The following is a 19,301-nucleotide window of genomic DNA, read 5'->3' on the forward strand; positions in this document are numbered from 1 at the left end:
AGTTATCCTACTAACAGCACCACAATGGTTCATATTGCATTCACACTGCAAAAACACAAAATCTTACCAAGTATTTCTGGTCTAGTTTCGAGTCCAAATATCTTGCTACACTTGAAATAAGACAAAACTGACTTAAAAGTACATTTACAGCAAGAAATAGAGGCTTGTTTTAAGTAAATAAATCCTTAAGATAGATTAAAAAGTTCTAGTTTTATTGCCAGATAGAAAAATGTCTTGTTATAAGTTAAATAATCGGCTACTAGAGCTTGTACTTTTTCATCAATATTAAGGAATTATTTACTTACAAGCCTCTATTTCTTACTAAAAAGTTAGTTTTGTCTTATTTCAAGTGAAGTAAGATAAATGCTATAGAAACTTAACCAAAAATACTTGGTAAGATTTTGTGTTTTTACAGTGTTTGGTACATCTACTAACTCACATTTTGGTTATTTAAACCGTTAAAATAGCCGAGCATTAACCTGCTGGGTAACAAGCAATTAACTCACAAATAACTTTTCAGCAGCATATAGGAGCTCAACTTGTTTTAAGCATTTTTAATTAGTTATTAAAACCTAATACTGTCTTAGTAAATATGTACTGAGATTATTTCACATATAAACAGACATTTTCCAATGTTATTAGAGAAATAATTTGCCAGTAAAACTAGGACTTTTTCATCAATGTTAAGACTTACTTACTTAAAACAAACTCCTATATCTTGCTAAAAAGTTACTTATAAGTTAGTTTGTCTCATTTCAAGTTTACTAAAATGTTTTAAACTGGACCAAAGAAATACTTGGTAAGATTTAGTGTTTTTGCAGTGCATGCAGTATAAAATGTCCACTAAGCTATTCGCTGCACGTGCAGGACATGATGGTTGGACGGTGGGTGAGGAGACGAACGTCTCCTCTGGTGCAGAGTGTTGATGTATAAGGAGAAATGAGCTCACCTTTCCGGCCGCCATGAGTGACAGGCCCAGCTGGTGCCAAAGGTGGAACTCGTCGTATGAAAACTTCATGGCTCGCTCCAGACACTGCGAGCAAACACACAGACAGGCTGCAGCTTTCACAACGCAGGATGCTCAGGAACTTTAAAAGTACAAATAAAAGTTTACTCTTTTCCTTTCAGAGAAACTTTTTTTTAACTCCTTTGAATGACTAACTGAGCATACTGTACTGTTTGGTAACTGAGATCAATTTGCTGAATGGTTGATTTATTTTGCAAACGACATCTGTTGGAAATTGGCAGTATGGAGATAAATTACCGTATTTTTCGGACTATAAGCCGCTACTTTTCCCACACACTTTGAACCTTGTGGCTTGTAGTCCGGTGCAACTTTTTCTTCAACCACGAGGGGGCGCTTTAGCAAGAAGTGAATCATTGGAAGTCAAAATTGGAAAGAAAAGAAGAAAGCGCTAATTTTCATTTCTTTTCCAAAGAATTTGTAGGTGCGGCTTATAGTGAGGTGCGCTGTATAGTCTGGAAAATATGGTAAACTGAATTAGCTAAAGCAAAAGTCCCACATAAACATTATTACTTAAGTAAAAGTAAATAAGTACATACTCTTAAAAATACTTCACGTAATGAAAGTGAAAGAAATATTTTACTGGAACTATCACTTTTTTTTATCAAAGTTAAGGAATTGACTTAAATTAAGCTCTATATACTGATGAAAAGTAACTTGTAAATTATTTTTTTCTTCTTTGAAGTGTAATAACATCTTTGCACTAAAAGCTAAACACAAAATACTTGGTCAGATTGTGTGTTTTTGCAGTGCAGGAAGCACAAATCTATAACAGTTGGAAGCTTTGACACCAAATGAAGCCCTAGGCGAAAATTGAACCTGTAAGACTCTTCCGGCATCACCTACCACCTTGCCTCTACCCCAGCCAATCAGGACGCACCATCTCTCTACCTCGGTCCAATCACCTGGCAAGAGCTCCTTCAAAAGGCGAAGCGACCACAGATCCTCCCCCTTCAGTTGTGCTTCAACCCACCTCCTCCACGTTTCCACCACCAGCCTCCCGGATGCCTCCAGCTCCCCTGAAGACTCCTCTCTCCAGCTCCGCTCCACCACCAGTGACCGGGCCCGGGGGAAGACCTACCTGAGCTTCGTTTGAGCCGATCATTAAAGCTTGCCGCGATTCTCAGCACGCACGTCTTCCGCCGGTGTCCGAGCGCCGAATTCTCGGTCCAATAAAATTGTCTAACTGCTGTTTCTCTCTCTGTGTGAGTCTCTACAGATTGAATTTACATTACGTCACACACAGTACCTTCAAAGTATACGAAAGAAAGTAATTTAATGTGTGAAATTATGATTTCTTAAAGTAAATTTATTGAATGTGATCCCTGATGTCTTCAACAGGGATGTCCAAAATGTACATATGTGCTGTACAATGGCTGCTGGAAAAGACAAGTTGCTGACTTATCATTTAGAAACCACTTGCTGCATTATTGTTGGTTGTGCAGGGGGCTCCACTTCTGCTTTTCAAAGATGGTATGGTTGTATAATTGTGCATCTGTTTGCAGCCATTTTCACCTGTGAGTGTAAATGTTGAGTTGGGGGGCGTGGCCAGCAGCAGCTTATTTAGATTTAAAGTGACAGAGCCCTAAAACAGATGACCAGACTAAAATCTCTTTATCTAAGAATGATTTAGTGCAAAGAATGTAATGAAGATGTTTTATATCACCCATAGTTCATCCTAACCTGCTCAAGGAAGTGCAATAGTTCACCTTCAAGTTTAGAACAAATGCATTAGAAATGTATTTAACTGCAGTAACAATGTATTTGTACTTCTCTGCATCCCACCTCTGATCAGAGAACATTCCTTTCAGAGGTTTTGACTACGTCATGTCCTTCCTGAAGTAAATTAGCTTGAAAGTGCTTGTCAGTCAGCGCTCAGCGCCCACTCTGTGCTGCTTCACTGCACAATGATGTGATTGACATGTGTGGGGTTTCGCTCAGTCAGAGGTTGTCAGTCAAGCAGGAAATGAGGTCCGCCTGATGTTATGATTAAATATTATGCTCTAAATGGAAAAGACATGAGCCCTCCCCCCCCTCCCCCACCTAATTCTGGTATCCATGTACAGTGTGGGGTACATGCTCGCCCCAATCCAGGTTTTCACACTGCAAAAATCACAAAACAGGCTAGTTTCTGGTGCAAATATCTAAATAAGACAAAACTAACTTACAAGTAACTTGTCAGTAAGAAACAGAGGCTTGTTTAGAGTCAGTAATTGCTTAATATTAATGAAAAAGTTCTGGATCCCCTGGCAGATTATTTCACTTAAGACTTTTCCCCGTGAAATAATCTCCCAACGGAACCAATATCTAAGCATAAAACAGGCTCCTATGTCATAAGGTTTGTATTATTTCAACTGAACTAAGATGTTTGCACTAGAAAGGAGACAAAATAGTTGGGTTATTTGACATTTAAACTCCATTTGGGATAAAGAAAGTATTTTTTTAATTTAATTGGATTCTTCTGGGTGGATATTTCGCCGCTGCTCTGGTCAGGATTGGAAAGAGAATCTGGTTTTCTTAAACTTTTAATTACAGTCCATTCATTTTCAGTAGGGTTCAGCGTAAAACCATTTTAAAAGCTCATTATTAGCCTAATTTATCCCGTCTAAAACCAGTTTTTATGTCGGTTTGGGATCATTTTTGTGTTGGAATATCAAACTGTGTCCAAGTCTAGCTTCTGACCTGAGGGGGAAGTTAAAGAAAGTGAAAGTAATTTATTTTATTTTGTGAAATGTAATTCTTCCTGGGTTGATCATTTCTCCCACCATGTTTGCCTATTTGGCTCCTGAGTTGCTGTTCTTGTCGAACCTCAACATTATTTTCGCTTTGGGCCAAATTCAGATCCTGAATGCTCTGAAAGGGCCGGTTGTGCCAGAATGTATTGATAAAAACTGTTCGCAAACTGTTAAAATATCAATTCTTAAAATCAAATAATATTACTAAACATCTTTTCAGTCCCTCCAGGATTTCCTGATTTTTTTTGTTATTTTTTGTAATAAAAATCAAAATGTTTGTGATGCTAATTTTAAAATATTTGCACTCATTTATCACGGTAAATGTGACTTTTTATTACTCACTGTATAGATCATGGGCTATAATCTGACGTCAATTAAAGCTGAAGCAGCTGTTTAGTACAAGTAAGAAAGTTTTTAACAATTTTGAGAAAAATCTGCATTAAACTCCCAACTATTAGCAAAAAAGTGCAGGGACTTGTTGATTTGGCGAGAATTTCCATGATAATTCTCAAGAAACTGGAGGGACTGATTGATATAATTTGGCAGATAAAAACTGAATTGATTTGACTGATAACATATTTAAGCACATTTAGTGTTTAGTCTAGAATCCAGAGGGCCACATAAAAAGCTACGGCGGGCCGGATTTGGCCCACGGGCCTTGAGTTTGACACGCGTGTCCTAAATAATTTGGTTTGGTCTGAGGTGACCGTTTGTGTCAGGGGACTGAAATCTGGACACAACTGATCTCTTTTTATTGCCTGACGTTTCCATTGTATCCCTCTGTGTTTGTGTGTTTCATTTTTCTGGAAAAGTGTTTGCAGAAACGCGGCTCCTGGAAAAGATGTCAGAAATAAACAATCAATCAGCCTCGCCAGAGGCAAACCCGTGAAATAACAGCCTGGATTTTGCTCACATTTTTAGAGAACAGGATGGAAAAAACTTATTTTTGTTTCATGCAACTTTCAACAACCAGCATTGATAGTTACATGGCATTTCTTTTTGTTTTGCCATGTAACTATCAATTAGTTTTACAGTAACCTTTACTGTAAAACTTAAACTGATGAAGGCTATTTTATGTACATTTTTTCAAAATTTACTTTCATGCAATAAATTTCCTGTAGTTCAACTTTCTTTGGTGTGCTTTGCAGGTCCTATGTGGGATGTAAGTTGGTGCCAAAACTTCAACTACTTAGGTTTGAGCTTCCTACACTGCAAAAACACAAAATCTGACTAAATATTTTGGTTTAGCTTCTAGGGCAAATATGTTAGTAAACTTTAAACAAAACAAAACTAACTTACAAGTAAAATTTCATGAACACAGGAGCTTGTTTTAAATCAGCAATTCTTTACTACTGATGAGAAAAGCACTAGTTCCAGTAGCTAACTTTTTCACCCATTTTACAAGTGAAACAAAATCTGCTAGTGTAACTAGCACTTTTAAAAAAAATAATATTAAGGAATTATTGACTTCAAACAAGCTCCTGTATCTTAATGAAACTTGCATGTTATTGATTTATTTCAAATTTTCCAAGATATTTTCACAAGAAACTAGACAAAACCTCTTGGTTATATTTTGTGTTTTTACAGTGTAAAACAAAGAGAATATGGAAGATTCGTCACTGCTGCACTGAAAATGCAAATTATCCATTATTTCTTAACCAAAACCTAATCTGTGAATTTCCCTGCGGTGGGATTATGAAGAAGCAGAAGGATCTGAAAACAGAAACCTCTGACCTCCAGTGTATGATCCCCACACCTCAGAGAGCATGGCGTACTGCCCCCTCCTGGCCATGCCGATGGACAGCAGGTCGTAGACGGAGGTGGCATCCTGCAGGCTGGCCTGGCGCGCCTCGGCCTGGTCCGGCAGTCGGCTGATTACCGCTTCCCCGCTCGTCTGTTGGGACAAAAACACAGAAATCAGACGGGGAAAGAGACTGTTGGACGTTGTCCCTGCTGCTGTAGCTGGACCACGCAGTGAAGGATAGGAGTGTGTGTGTCTCACCATTGATTCTGTGATGAGCAGCAGCAGCACAGCCTCCTCCACCACGTCCTGTGGACAGAAGCAGCTGCCAAGAAAAAAAACAAAAAAAAAAACAGGAAAAGCTCCAAAACAGGAAGTTTATCGCTCACACAAACACAAACAAAGACGGAGCGACGGCAGATTACCGACAGTGTCTGGTTTCTGTTTCACCTGTGGGGCTGCAACACAATACGGACCACCGCGGATGTATCACGCACAGCATCATCTCAGATGTCTCACACACACACACACACACACACACACACACACACACACACACACACACACACACACACACGCATGTCCTACTGAAGGACACAATCCGCAGACAACATCACAACCTTTTATGAAACAACTACGTGACGATAAAAAGTAATCATCAACGCTGACACACGGATGCTCCTCTGGGGGGAATTCGGCTCCTCCACGCCTGCTAATCTCAGACATGGATTTAGATCTTCACTTATGATAGTGTGGGCAGGATTAGTCATGTGGCGGTGACTAAGTATGGCTCACGGGGGCCTGAGCAATGTTTGCTGGATCCCTGCAACGGGCGAAACGCAGAAATGAAGCAGACAATGAGTTCAACATGTAGATCGGATGACAAGATTGGGCTTTTAGGATCGGAAAAGATGTCTGTTTTGATCCAACACTGCAAAAACACAAACACTTACCAAGTATTTCTGGTCTAGTTATTAGTGCAAATATCTGTGTACAGTTGAAACAAGACAAAACGAACTTCCAAGTAACTTTTCAGCAAGAGAAAAGAGACAATAAGTCAATTATGTCTTAGTGTTGATGAAAAAGTTCTACTTCCATCGGCAGATTATTTCACTTACAACATGGGAAAATTTTATCTGCCAATTGAACAAGCACTTTTTCCATCAATATTAAGGATTTATTAACTTGAAAAAAGCTCCTTTATCTTGTTGAAAAGTTACTTTGAAGTTAGTTTTCTCTTATTTTAATTAACTCAAATATTTGGTACGTTTTTGTGTTTTTGCAGTGACTTCATGGACCAGAGTTTTTCAACCTGGGGCCACAGAAAACTTAAAGGAAAAGGAGGAGAAAAATAAAAATAAATGCAATAAATTTTAATCAGAAAATAATTTGAATTAATCGTTATCATACTAACATTATTATAATAAAAAAATGTATCCTAATAATTTTATTATGATAAAATAATACAATTATTTTTTTTATAAAATTATTTTAATTTTAATATTAAATAATAAATATTATTATGATAAAATAAAGAATAAAATTACAATTTGATTATTATTATTCAATAATTATTCTGCAATAATAGTTATTCCAGAATAATTATTATTCTACAATTATTATTGAGTTATCTGGATAATGAATATTTAGCAAAAAACAACAGTTTAAAAAATATATTCAGTTGTTTTTCAGTAATCAACTGATTCGCATTTTATCATAAACAAGAAAACAACGAATAACTTCAGTAAGTTTAAGTAAGTTTTATAAATACACAGTTTAGTTCGAGTAAGTTACAGTTTTCCACCATTAATTACAATTTTTATTTATTTCAGTTAACAGAAATGTTTTCTCACTTTAATTTTTTTGTTTTAATTTTAGTTAGCTGTAATAACCTTGCATCAGTGAAGTATTAGACCTGAGGCCTCTGTAGGTCCTCCGGTCACATTCAGACTCCTGGGAGATGAAGGTGAGGCGTACCAGTCTGTGGCGTAGCGCTGCGGCGGTCTGAAGGTGGGGTACATGGCGTCTTTGGAGGCGGCGGCTCCCTCTCTCTGGAGCCAGACTGCGGGCGGGGGGCCCAGCGGGGGCCAGTAGCTGCCCTCGCTCACGGAGCTCAGCAGCACCTGCGCCAGCTTCATGGCTGCACACTGGCATGAAAAACAAACACGTTTTTAATGCAGTCAGAAATCATATCAGTCAATTTTGATAATTATTGATTAGTTTCTTTCTTTTTTTTTTTTTAAATGTGTGAGATACATTTACCCACAGTTTTTACTTCTCTCCATTGTGGTTTTTATTTTTAAGCCGTCATGAATCAGGGTGGTAAAACCTTAAACTGCTGCTGTGCCAGGTACTTAGCAAGCTGTTGCTAGGTAACCAGAGTTGGAGGGGGTTGAAACTGCTTGATACCCAGCAGGATGCTGTGAGGTTATTTCAGCTATTTAACCGAAATGTGAGTTAGTTAACGCCACCAACACTGCAAAAACACAAAATCTTACCAAGTAAAAGTTGAAATAAGACAAAACTAACTTACAAGTCACTTTTTTTTTAGCAAGATAGTCTTGTTTTAAGTAAATAATTCCTTAATATCGATGACAAAGTGCTTGTTCCACTGGCAGATTATTTTACTTGTAACAAGACATTTTCCCCATTTTATAAGATAATTTATCTACCAATAAAAAAAGTACTTTTTCATCAATACTAAAATCTTGCTGAAAAGTTACTTTGTCTTATTTTAAGTGTACTAAGATATTTGCAGTAGAAACTAGACCGAAATTATTGGTAAGATTTTGTGTTTTTGCAGTGGATCTTGCTTATCTGGCTACTAGCTGCCTCCATTTCCCAGAATGCTGTGCGATTCTTGATTGTAGTTCAGTAAATATTCCACTCTAGTAGTTAGAATTATCGATTGTTATTGATCACGTTTCTGCCGCGAGATATATCGTTATTGATTTACCGGCCAGCCCAGCAGAAATCACACCAGATTCTTGTTTTAAACCTTTTTCATTGTAATGATTCTAGCATGAGACATTTGTTGTTCCTCACCTTCCTGAAGCTCTGAGACCCTCGCGACTCCACCACCCTGAGCACCCTACGCAGCTGGTGGGCACCCTGTGCAAGATGACTAACACACACACACACACACACACACACACACACACACACACACACACACACACACACATTGGGCTTATGCACTGGTTTTAAAGATCGACTAAAAATAAATGGTTTTCAGATAACATAAAACAGCAGCAAACTGTTTTCATTTGACACATGGAGAATCAAATTGAAACTATTGACAGTCAATCCTAAACACCAGGCCTTCATTAGAGAGAGATGATAGTTATTTTCTGATTTAATGCAACACTGACACCTACTGGTTCAAACCGAGAGTTGCATTATTTTCTTTCCACAAGTTTAACGTCAACACATATTAAAAGAGCAGATTTTTACAAATGTGCTGCAAGTTTACATGAATAACTCATGAAACTGCACATAAAAGTGTAGAAGCGTCTTCCAAAGGTCTAGGAATCCTTGTTAATATTCTTGAAATTAAATATATTTTTGAAATTAAATAAATTAAGATCATGATAAATACATGTTCAACTTATTTCTGACATATTTTCTGTACAAAAACAAACAAAATTCAGGTATGAGCAAAAACAACATACACTCCTTTAAACTACTAATGCTAAAATTAAATGATAAAAAATGGTTCAACAGCCAGGTTTAATTTACAAGTAGGGCTGAAATGATTAACCGTGATGAATCAATTATTGAAATAATCAACTGACTTAGTAATCGAGTGTACACACTCAAAAATGGCAATTTGTTGAAGAAACAACATATTCTTAGCAGTAATTAAGAAAAACAGTACAAAAATATATACAATTTGCATTTAAGAAAAAAAAAAGTTTGTCTACAAATATGTGCACCCAGAAAACAATCACAGATTAGGGCTGAGATTTTCACATGCTGATTTGACATTGAAGGAATGATGTCATTGCATTTCAGGCATTAAAATGTTTGTTTCCATATTTAAAATGGAACTGAATTTCTTGTTTACTTTAACATATTTTAATATATTTCCAATGTTGTGTAATATGTTGTGTCTAAGCAAAAAGTCTGAAGAAAAGAAAATTTCTCCAATTGAAGTGATCAGAACTCAGAAAGACTGAATGAGGAGGTTCCTGATTCTGCAAGCAACTTAACTGCTTAATTAGTTAACCGTTAATGAATCGATTAATCAAGATTGATACAATTTTTCAGCCCTAGCAGAAAGTCCCTGTCTTTATAAAGTGAGACTGCAAACTTCCACCTGTAAAACTAGAAAAAGCAAATGTTATACTTGTGAAAACTTTTTCAGATAGTGTAAGAAGATTTTATTGGTTTCCGCTGCACTCACCCCCTCTGCAGCAGACAGAGGTAAGCGCTCTGCAGGGCTGCCTGCAGGAAGAAGCCCAGGTCAACGTCAACAGCTGCAGAAAAGAGGCTGCCTTTGCCCATTTTGGCGTGTGGAATGGTTACCATCTGAAAACAGAAACTCTTAAGTAAACATGCCAGCACGTCGTGCGAACCGTGCATTTGTGAAGGCTCACCTTATCGAGCTCCTGCAGGTAGGACAGAGCTGCGTCACACGCCTTCAGGAAGCAGGACAGACTCTCTTCCTCTCTCTCCGAAAGACGGATACGAGACACAGCAGACAGCGTCTGGTGGTCCAGAGAAAGACCTGAAGCATGGTTGATCAAACAGTTAGAGGAAGTCAGATGTAAAGAAATGCATCCTTTTTAGGAAAATGTAAAGTTGGAAACGTATTTTTCTCTTCGAAAGTCGATCATCTGCCTCCATCTCACCATTTAGCATTTCACTACAACCACGTCCTAGCACATCAGTCATTTTTGAATAAGTTGACGCTGCTCCGTCATGCAGCTCGACTGAATGAATCACTATTAAGTTTATAAATTAACTTGAGTGTTTATATTTCAAAAGAGAACCACACAAACAGCATTTTTCATCCCGCACCGTACTCTGTTTGGACAGTTTCTCGTTCCCGTTCTGGGATAGTCGTCTTCTTCTTCTTCTTCTTCTTCTTCTTCTTCTTCTTCTTCTAATATTTTTATGACTGTTGGCAAACAGGTGCATTACCGCAACCTTCCAGATTGGAGTATGGATCAGATGTTTTATTTACTATATTCTTCCCAAAATACCCGTACTCCTTAAAAAAAAAAAAAAAAAAAAAAAAAAAAATCCGCTTAATACTACGCGGCGCCCTCTGCTGGATGGCAGCCAAACTACAACCATAAGAAAAGGTCTAACAGACGTTATTCGATTGGAGCTAATTTTGATCTAATGTATTAATTGACAATTAGTTGTATTCTTCCGTAACATAAACCCAACGTATGCTCTTCATTTTGTTTTCTATTTACGGTTTTATGGACAAAAAGGAATAAAAAGTCAAATCCACTCAGAAACATGCAGGCGCATTATGTTCTGTTCTGTTTTCCTGATTGTTTGGGTTTTAGCCTTCGGAACATTTGAATTTTGGCTCCATACTCCTTCCTGTTTCGCTCTATTTCTGTTGTTTGGATGCATCAACAAGAGAAAATAAATTTGCCTCTATTTTTATTTCCTCAACTCACAAGTCGAGGCAAGAACTGACAAACATTGAAAGCAGAAAGTACAAAATTTACTAATTAAATGCCACCTCAGGTATACAAAGACGAATTCAAAAGCTGAGAGTGAAAAACTAGGTTGCTGTTTTGGTAGGATTTAAGAGGGAAGGTCCCTTCCAATGCAGCAGTTAATCATCATCAGTAATCACCTGTGTTTTATTTTATTGTTATTATTTTTATCATTTTTTTGGCAGTGTAGCAATCAGCATAATTGTCTGAGTACCAAAGGAGAACCCTGAAGGATTTACTTTCACAGGCAGCAATATGGCTTTCAGGATGCTTCACTTGATGGACAAAAAACTATTCAATCATAACAGACAAAGAGACAGAAAAGAAAAAGTGGTGGGTCAAAAAGTTAAAGTAAAGGAAGAGAGAGAGATAATAAAAGAAAAAATAAAGAAGGATAAAGAGAAGACAAGATAAACACAAAAGAAGTCTGCTTGTATATCTGCAGAAAGAGGGAAAAACAACAGAAAACCACAGCTACAAACATGGGCTTACATGACAACAAAATCCCTGTAAAGTACATGATACTAATTTAACAATGAAAAATGTGTTTTCTTTATCTTAAATGCAAAATGTACCAGTATCTATTTTTTGTACAGTTTTGGCTGAATTACTGCTTAAACTGTGTCATACGTTCACTAAATGGCATTTTTAATGAAGTAATCGATTAATCATTATTAATTTGATTAATCGTTTCAGTCATAAACACAACAGGCTTTTATTAACATGCTAATTTACTTTTAGACATTCATCATGTCTTCTGTGTGCGTTTGCAGGCCTCCACACAGTGGACACACAAACAGAGAGGAAACTGACGTTCCTGGAAGACCAGATGCCCAAACTGGACTGATTAATACAAATATTCAAGGAGTTCAAGAACTTTCCAAGACGGGAAGAGGCCAGAGGCCCTGAGCAGCCTTGGGCTCGACGCCAAGCCAAATCAAATAAGCAGACAGCTGCCAGCCGTCAGACATCATCCATGTCTGACTTGATTCCCACAGCAGCTAGCTTCATATCCCACAGAGAGGCCTGAGAAGGAGCCAGCGGTAAATATAATTCAGGGGAATCAAAACAAGCAGAGGAAATCTAAATCTGACAGTTATTGCTGTAATATTCCTTAATGTTTCATGAGCATGAGGTCATGTCCGACTGTCAGGAAACGAAGAGGGGGTTGGTAACGACATAATGATGATGAGTGAAACGAGATTACACCGAGTCCGGGTGTTCTGTGAATCTGATTTATGGCGATCGGAGCATAGTGATGAAACTGCTTGGAAAAACACCAAAATACTTCACAGCTTTACTCCAAAACTGGCACATTTCACTCTCTGATGCGACTTCAGAGCAAGAAAAATATGTTTTCTTTAACAGTGACAAGCTCAGGTTAGGACTCGGCTCTTGGAAAAACGCAGAGCGCTCCCTGACCCGACTATCTACCCGATCAGGCTGATGGTTCCCAGCTGTGTCCCATCTGCCTCGTAAAAAACTCGCCATGCACCTTAGATCCACATACAAGGTCAATTTGGTTTTTCTCCTCCCATAACTACCACAAAAGGAGCCTGAAGTTTGGTTTTGCTTGTTCTTTTATTTATAGCTTGGCTTGAAAGTTGACTGATGAACGCTACAGTATAAAAACCAGGTGACACTCACAGGCGTCCTTCGTTTTTACTGCAATTTCATATAGATTAATTACACAAAATCATATATTTCCAGCATTGTCTATATTAGGTTTACTGATTATGGTTTACAGCTAATACGTATATATGTATTTTACAGAATTTGAACCAGTGAAGCTAAATCTATGCCATTTCAGGAGTTATGGGTGGAACATATTTACAGACAGGATTTGTCAGTGCAGGGCATTCTGGGTAAATACAACTAAAACAAATGGAGAAATGACTTGTGGTATTTTACCAAAGACAAAAGCAAAATCCTACAACAGCTAAAATCTGACACTACTCCATTTTGGTTTATATTTTGTTTAGAAGAAAGTTGCGCTCCGTGTCTTTTGAGGTTTTCTTTATGTTGTTTCCTTCAATGGTTCTTGGTGCAGCGTCCCCATAGGCGAGGAGGGGAACAGGTTTTTCACTTAGTTTGGTTTGTTTTACACAGTGCAGTGTGAAAGAGAACTGCACCAGCTGAAAATGTAACAAATGTTGCAATTTTAGTCCCAAATCAAACCAAATCTACTAGAATATCAGGTGTGAAAACACAAACTAAATGGTTGTTTAGTTTGTAAAGGTTGCAGACCTGGTTTAGTGGAAGGAAAAATGTTGGCAGAAAAAAGTGCTCAATCAACAGGGATACCTGCAGCCTCAACAGGATTTTGAAGCAAAGCCTATTGAAGAGATGCTTGTTTCACGAAAGCTCTAAACAACAAACCAGTTAATTGTGAGGTACCTTTAATGACGAAGGCCTCAGCCAGTAGGCGAAAGTGGTAGACAGGTTGGTCGTCCTGGGTCAGCTCCTCCAAACCCACCCTGGCACACATTCCCTGGGCGTCCCGGTACCGGCCCTGGACGTAGTGCACTTTGGCCATCAGCAGCAGAGCCTCATTCAAGTATCTTGGCTGCAGGAAAACCAGAAATACACCATCACTCCAACGACGGCATGACAAACGATTTTGGTTCCCTGTCAAAATATTTCCTGGTAGTTATTTCCAAATGACTGGAAAAGACCTGAAGATTAGACTGACTGTGAGGCGGCCTCGGCTCAGGATGGTGTTCAGGTAACCTTTGGCTTTGCAGAGTCTGGCCTGAGTCTTGTCAGCTAAAGGTGTGGAGCTCCGTAAAAGATCCATGTTTTCCAGCAGGCACTCCTCCAGCATCGCCTCGGCCATCAGCAGCGTGCCGTAATCATCTGCAGCGTGGGATTGAAGAAAGTTAAAAGCAATGGAACAAGCATGAACTGGGGGTCAGAGGTCATCCATTTCTGTAGCCAAAGAAAACCTTCTCTCAGTTTATCAAAACCAGAACTCAAAGCACAGAAGAAACATTCCTGAAACGTGGTTTCTAGCAGTGGAACTAATGATTATTTAGTAATTAATTAATCAGAATAATCGATTTAATTGATCGATTAATCACCAACTTAATTGATTAATCATCCTATCTGATGATTAATTGATTATCATGAGATTAATCGATTGCTGCTGATTTTTTATTTCATTTAAGCCTTTTTTGCAAAGTTATAAATAGATTAAAAGCTGCAAAGAAGTCACTGATTTAATTATTCTTTTAAATAAAAAATAAACATTTTGTTTAAGTGCATTAACATAGCATTTCTTTATCATTTGTAGCAAAGGATGCATCTGCAACAACAAAAAAATGCTAACAACGTCAAAAGCTCAGACTTGACATCAAAGTTAAGGAATCATCTGTTGATTAATTTTTAGCTTTGTAAATTAATAACTGAATAGCAAAAGTTGCTTAGAAGTAGAGTTCCTTCAAAAGCTAAAAAAATGTTCCACTTGAGTTTTGTGTAGGACAAACTTATAAAGTTTTTTTAATCTTAAGTAGAAAATATACTGTTTGTGCAATTTTGGCTGAATTACTACTCTGAGTGTGTTGTTCTTTAAGCAGATGGTGTTTTTTGATATAAGATTAATCGATTTCTAAATTAGTTTACGATTACTTCATTAACCAATTAATCGCTGTTAATCCGATTAATCGTTTAGTGGTTTCTCTTCAGTACAGTTTCCATCTGAATCCTGCACATACAGTAAAAACTCATCTAACTCATGATATTAAGGTTTACAAAGACGGAAAAACAACCGTTCTCTGATCCAACCCCTGTCTGTGTAAACACACACAAACACACACTCCAATAAAGATTTCCTGTTTAGCTCCATCAGCCCGGGTGTGTTCTGATGCCAGCTCTTTGAGCCGTGTTTATGCTCACATATACTTGACATTTTTGCTGGTTCGTTTATCAGCACAGCCAAGGAGAAACCTATCTCTGAGGAGAAGGTAGGGGATAAACACCAGGACGTGTTTTCCTCTAAAACCACAGTGAGAAACACAGAGTTCACCCATTTACTGAACCAAATGGTGATTTACTCTTCAATTTGTTGCTACAGGCTGCCATATGTTAGTTTTCTACCTTTAGTTTTTTGTATTTATCATGTTTTCTTCTCAAATTCCAATTTCCAAATGGCTTGATTGGCTAATTTTAGCAAGAAATATGAGTTTTCTTTATGTTTAAGCCTCACACTTTGACGTTGTTCAAGCTTTTTTTTTTTTTTTTTTAAAATCCTGCTAAAACCAACATTTGATCTAGAAAAACATAGAAAAATCACTATTTTCTTTTCCTTAGTCTGATTTTACCTATAAGTATAGCATGTGTGCTTCTGAGGTTTATCAGTCAGTTTTATTAGTTACAGACAAACAAAACAATTCCTAAAATATTAGGCTCAATATATAATGCAGTAAAAAGCTGGCATTATGCTTTTCCATTTTATAAAAACCAAAGAGAAGAACCAGCTGCATAGCCCGCGTCACGTCATTATTTAACTAAAAAATCTTTTAGTAAGTGTTTCATCCTCTTGTCTGTTACAACCTGAGCTTCTGCAAAAGATGTTTGTGCATAAATGTGTCACAAATCTGTGTTTTTGTCTCAGTATTCCTGCCCAATGAGATGGGCTCACCTGGGGTTGCTAGGTAACAGCACATTCAAATTTAACAATCGGGATTTTTTTTTTTTTAATGGTTCTTTTTCCAGACACCAAAAAACACTAACTTATTGCCAAAAAATGATGACAGCACTAAGACCCTCCTCCGGCTCTGATTGGTTGTTTCTCATTAGCACTGGGAGAAAACAGATGAGCTTAATTTTTTCACACAGTATCTGTCTCATGCTAAACTGTTGCAACATGGTAAAAAAAATATGTATTTTTAAAAAAATAAAAATTACATACTGCAGCTTTACAGAATACTGTGTGAACCTTTATATCTGTGAATCTTTATATCTGTGAATCTTTATATCTGTTGCTGCTATTACACCTGCATTACACATATTTCTATTTACCACAGTGATGAATTACTGACTGAACTTTTAAACCCCCCTGTAGGGTGCTGGTTTGTTAGATCTGCCAACTTCGACACACATTACTGCAGTTTTCTTGACCTCCTTTTGGATAAACCCACCAAATATATCTTTTGAAAACTTTACCATTACTACTTTGCTCTGGGTTGGACATTGTGTAAAGGATTTCATCATCACTCTTTTACGTTGTTTAGCTCTAACATTTTCCTCCTCCTAAAAGTCATATATTGCAAAAATCAAACTTAAAGTCATTCGAATATTTTCTCTGGACTTTAGATCACAGAAATTCAACATAACCTTTTAAAGCCACAGTACACAATGACGCCAGACCTAGCAGAAACAACATGGCTGCTTTTTATTGCTGTCAGAGTTGGGCGAAGGTTTAATATATGACCACCTTAACTACCATGAAGTTCCTCTATCTGAAGCCAGCTCCTCCTGGTGCACCTTGCACACTCGCTGCTGGTTCAGCAAATGAAAACCATGCAAGCGCACAGCAATACCACATTAATTTAACACCTGAGTGAACCATCGGTCCAATGTAAGCACAGCAACAGACGCCTGTAGTCAGGACACTCGAACCCATATTTACTCTGCGTAGATTACAGGTGGAGGCAGATGCATTAGTGAAATGCCTCAGCCTAGTTTTATGAGGAGCAGAGAGAAAAGTGTGTTTGCTTTAGTTTTGTGGAATGATTTCGAGTGTAAAGGCGGAAAATTAGCAGGCTGGTGGATAAATCTGGTTTAACATTGGAGTGAGCGACAGAGTTTTCTGCTTAAACGTGACAGAGACTCTTCTTGTTTACTGTAAACTTCCAGGGAGACGTTTTCTTTCAAAGCGCAGGTTGTGATGCACGATTTTCACTGGTTTTATCTGTGTTATTTGAGGAGGAGATCTGTTTAGGAGACCTTCGACTAATCCTGTTTGGAGTCCAAGGTCCAGCTGGTGTACAGTGTGATAGTATGCTCACTGCAAAAAATACAAATCAACTCAAACAGCAGGAAATCCTTAATTTTTCTTTCAAAATTGGTTCATTTATAAAAAACTTTCTGCTTTAATTAGCAGATATCAGTGTCTGTTTTAAAACTGCTCCAATAAATCTAAATTTAAAGATGGGTGAGAACCAGGTTATTTTTCTCTAATATTTAACAGTGAACTGATCGTATTTGAGTTAATAGAGCAACCAGGAAGTGACGGGACATGCGTGCAGCGGCTTCCCAGCGTCCAGGTGCGACCCGCGGTCACTCACCGTCCTCATGGATCCGCGCAGCGTGCATCTGCTCCACCAGCGCCAGGATTTTGCCCCACTGGCACTCGGCCCGGTAGCGCTCCAGCTCCGCTTCCAGCCGGACCTGGGTGAAGGAGAGCCGGGACGCCATGGCCGCTCTGTCCCGGTGGTGGTGGTGGTGGTGGCCGTAGTCCCCGGACACGATGGGAGTAACTGCGGACTAACCAGGAGATGTTTGAGTGCGCAGGGTTGGGTGGGGTGAGGTGTCGGTCATTACTGTCCGGGCGCGGAAACAACAAACTAAATCCAGATTATTATGGTTTATTTATAAACTTTTAACGTAAACTTGTTGAAACAAAGACAAAATCCACTTCAATATTTTAAAATATTGATAGGAGTTTTATTTTTTTAAGCAAATCAATTTAAAAAGTGAAACTCAGATAGAAATACTCCAGGTTTCTTTTTCTTTAATCTTTTTAATTTTAAAGTCTACGTCTTAAACTTAAAAGAAATTGCATTAAAACAATTAAAAATATGTATTATTACACTCCGCAAAAGAGGATAAAGCACACTTATTGCTAAAAGAAGTTGTAGTTCTCTTAATGGAAAGTTGAGTGGAAGGAAAAACGTGTAATGGAAAAGTGAACAAGGCATATGATGAAATAATAAAGCAAAATCGATTTAAGTTTGAGGGTTGTTACTTGAAAACCAGGCCAACTTAAACTCAGATTTTTGAGTTTATTTTTAATTTTTAAGGGAAGTTTGAATTTAAGGTAACTTTTAAATTCGCCTCTCCAAATTTATTTATTTATTTATTTATTTATTTATTTATTTATTTATTTATTTATTTATTTAAATTTATTTATTTAAATTTATTTATTAATTATTTTATATTCATTTATTATTTTTGTAGCCTTTACTCAGCTGTAAATGTGCAGTTAAATGACAATAAAATCTATAACATATATAAAGTAATTTGCAGACTTCCTGTAAACATATAGGTAGATTTGTCTGATAATTATATTGATATAGTCATACGTTTTGCATGTGTTTTATAAATATAGTAGTTTAATAATAGTTTTATTATTATGATTATTAGTTTCATATTTTGTCATTTTATTATTCCAAATTTATTAGGCCTTTTTTTACTTTTTAAGTTTGATTTCTTTTGGGGTTTTTTTTTTATTGAAATTAAAAACAATAACAATTTCAATAAATTTTTATTGAAATTTATTGCAGCCATGCTATTATTAATGCTTTTATGGTGTCACAATTTCTTTTATTTTGGGTCAAATAAGTACCTCTTCATAAATAAATATCAAAAAGTACTTTAACTTTTGAGTTTTTCACAATAGTGGCTCCTCCTTTCCTACTGTATGGAAACACTAGAGCGGCTGAGTAACCCAAACTGTAACTTTTCTTTGTTAATAAATAGTGCAAGCTGGCTGAGATGACTGTTTAAGGGATTCATTGCTGCCTGACTCTTAAAATATGTGATCTTTAATGCAAAACTTAACAGAAATTAATAGTAAGGGTGGGTTAGCAAATCATTAAACTCTGGGCCGGCCCTGGCTGGCAGAGCTTGATTTGTAGCAGTGTGAAGGCGAATAAGAGCCAAGTCTCTAATCTTTTTCCCGTTAACACTTTAACTGGATCAGGCAGGGCTTAAGAAACAGCAAAGCAAAACTGTGGCTGGACACAAACAGCAGAACTATCTGCAATATAATGCCATGTTTGTAAAAATAATATTGCTTATGGCTGAGGGTAAAAAACGTAAAATGTTTGTCTGGCTCTCTGATCTGGGTTCTGCCTGACTGGTGGCAGGCTGACACCAGCTTACCTCCCTTGGCTCAG

General features: G+C 37.4%; 1 protein-coding gene across 5 annotated transcripts in view; it reads right to left on the reverse strand.

The window, feature by feature from the left end:
* Nucleotides 1–19,301, reverse strand: part of ttc7a (tetratricopeptide repeat domain 7A) — a 54,665-nt gene that overhangs the window by 34,998 nt on the left and 366 nt on the right. For 2 of the 5 annotated variants that reach the window (XM_015052037.1, XM_015052040.1), the window contains exons 2-11: nucleotides 17,469–17,667; nucleotides 13,874–14,037; nucleotides 13,579–13,747; nucleotides 10,099–10,229; nucleotides 9,906–10,030; nucleotides 8,546–8,624; nucleotides 7,478–7,647; nucleotides 5,762–5,825; nucleotides 5,516–5,653; nucleotides 950–1,033 (exon numbers count right to left, since the gene is read on the reverse strand). In XM_015052037.1, coding sequence (XP_014907523.1) covers nucleotides 950–1,033; nucleotides 5,516–5,653; nucleotides 5,762–5,825; nucleotides 7,478–7,647; nucleotides 8,546–8,624; nucleotides 9,906–10,030; nucleotides 10,099–10,229; nucleotides 13,579–13,747; nucleotides 13,874–14,037; nucleotides 17,469–17,667 — 1,323 coding nt within the window. Of the gene's footprint in view, nucleotides 1–949; nucleotides 1,034–5,515; nucleotides 5,654–5,761; nucleotides 5,826–5,950; nucleotides 6,405–7,477; nucleotides 7,648–8,545; nucleotides 8,625–9,905; nucleotides 10,031–10,098; nucleotides 10,230–10,353; nucleotides 10,451–13,578; nucleotides 13,748–13,856; nucleotides 14,038–17,468; nucleotides 17,668–19,301 lie in introns of those variants that run through there. The other 3 variants (XM_015052039.1, XM_015052041.1, XM_015052042.1) reach the window with 3 other exon arrangements.

The sequence above is a fragment of the Poecilia latipinna genome, unplaced genomic scaffold (assembly GCF_001443285.1).
Source record: "Poecilia latipinna isolate Pla-1442-1.1 unplaced genomic scaffold, P_latipinna-1.0 Scaffold1083, whole genome shotgun sequence".
NCBI classification, from domain to species: Eukaryota; Metazoa; Chordata; class Actinopteri; order Cyprinodontiformes; family Poeciliidae; genus Poecilia; species Poecilia latipinna.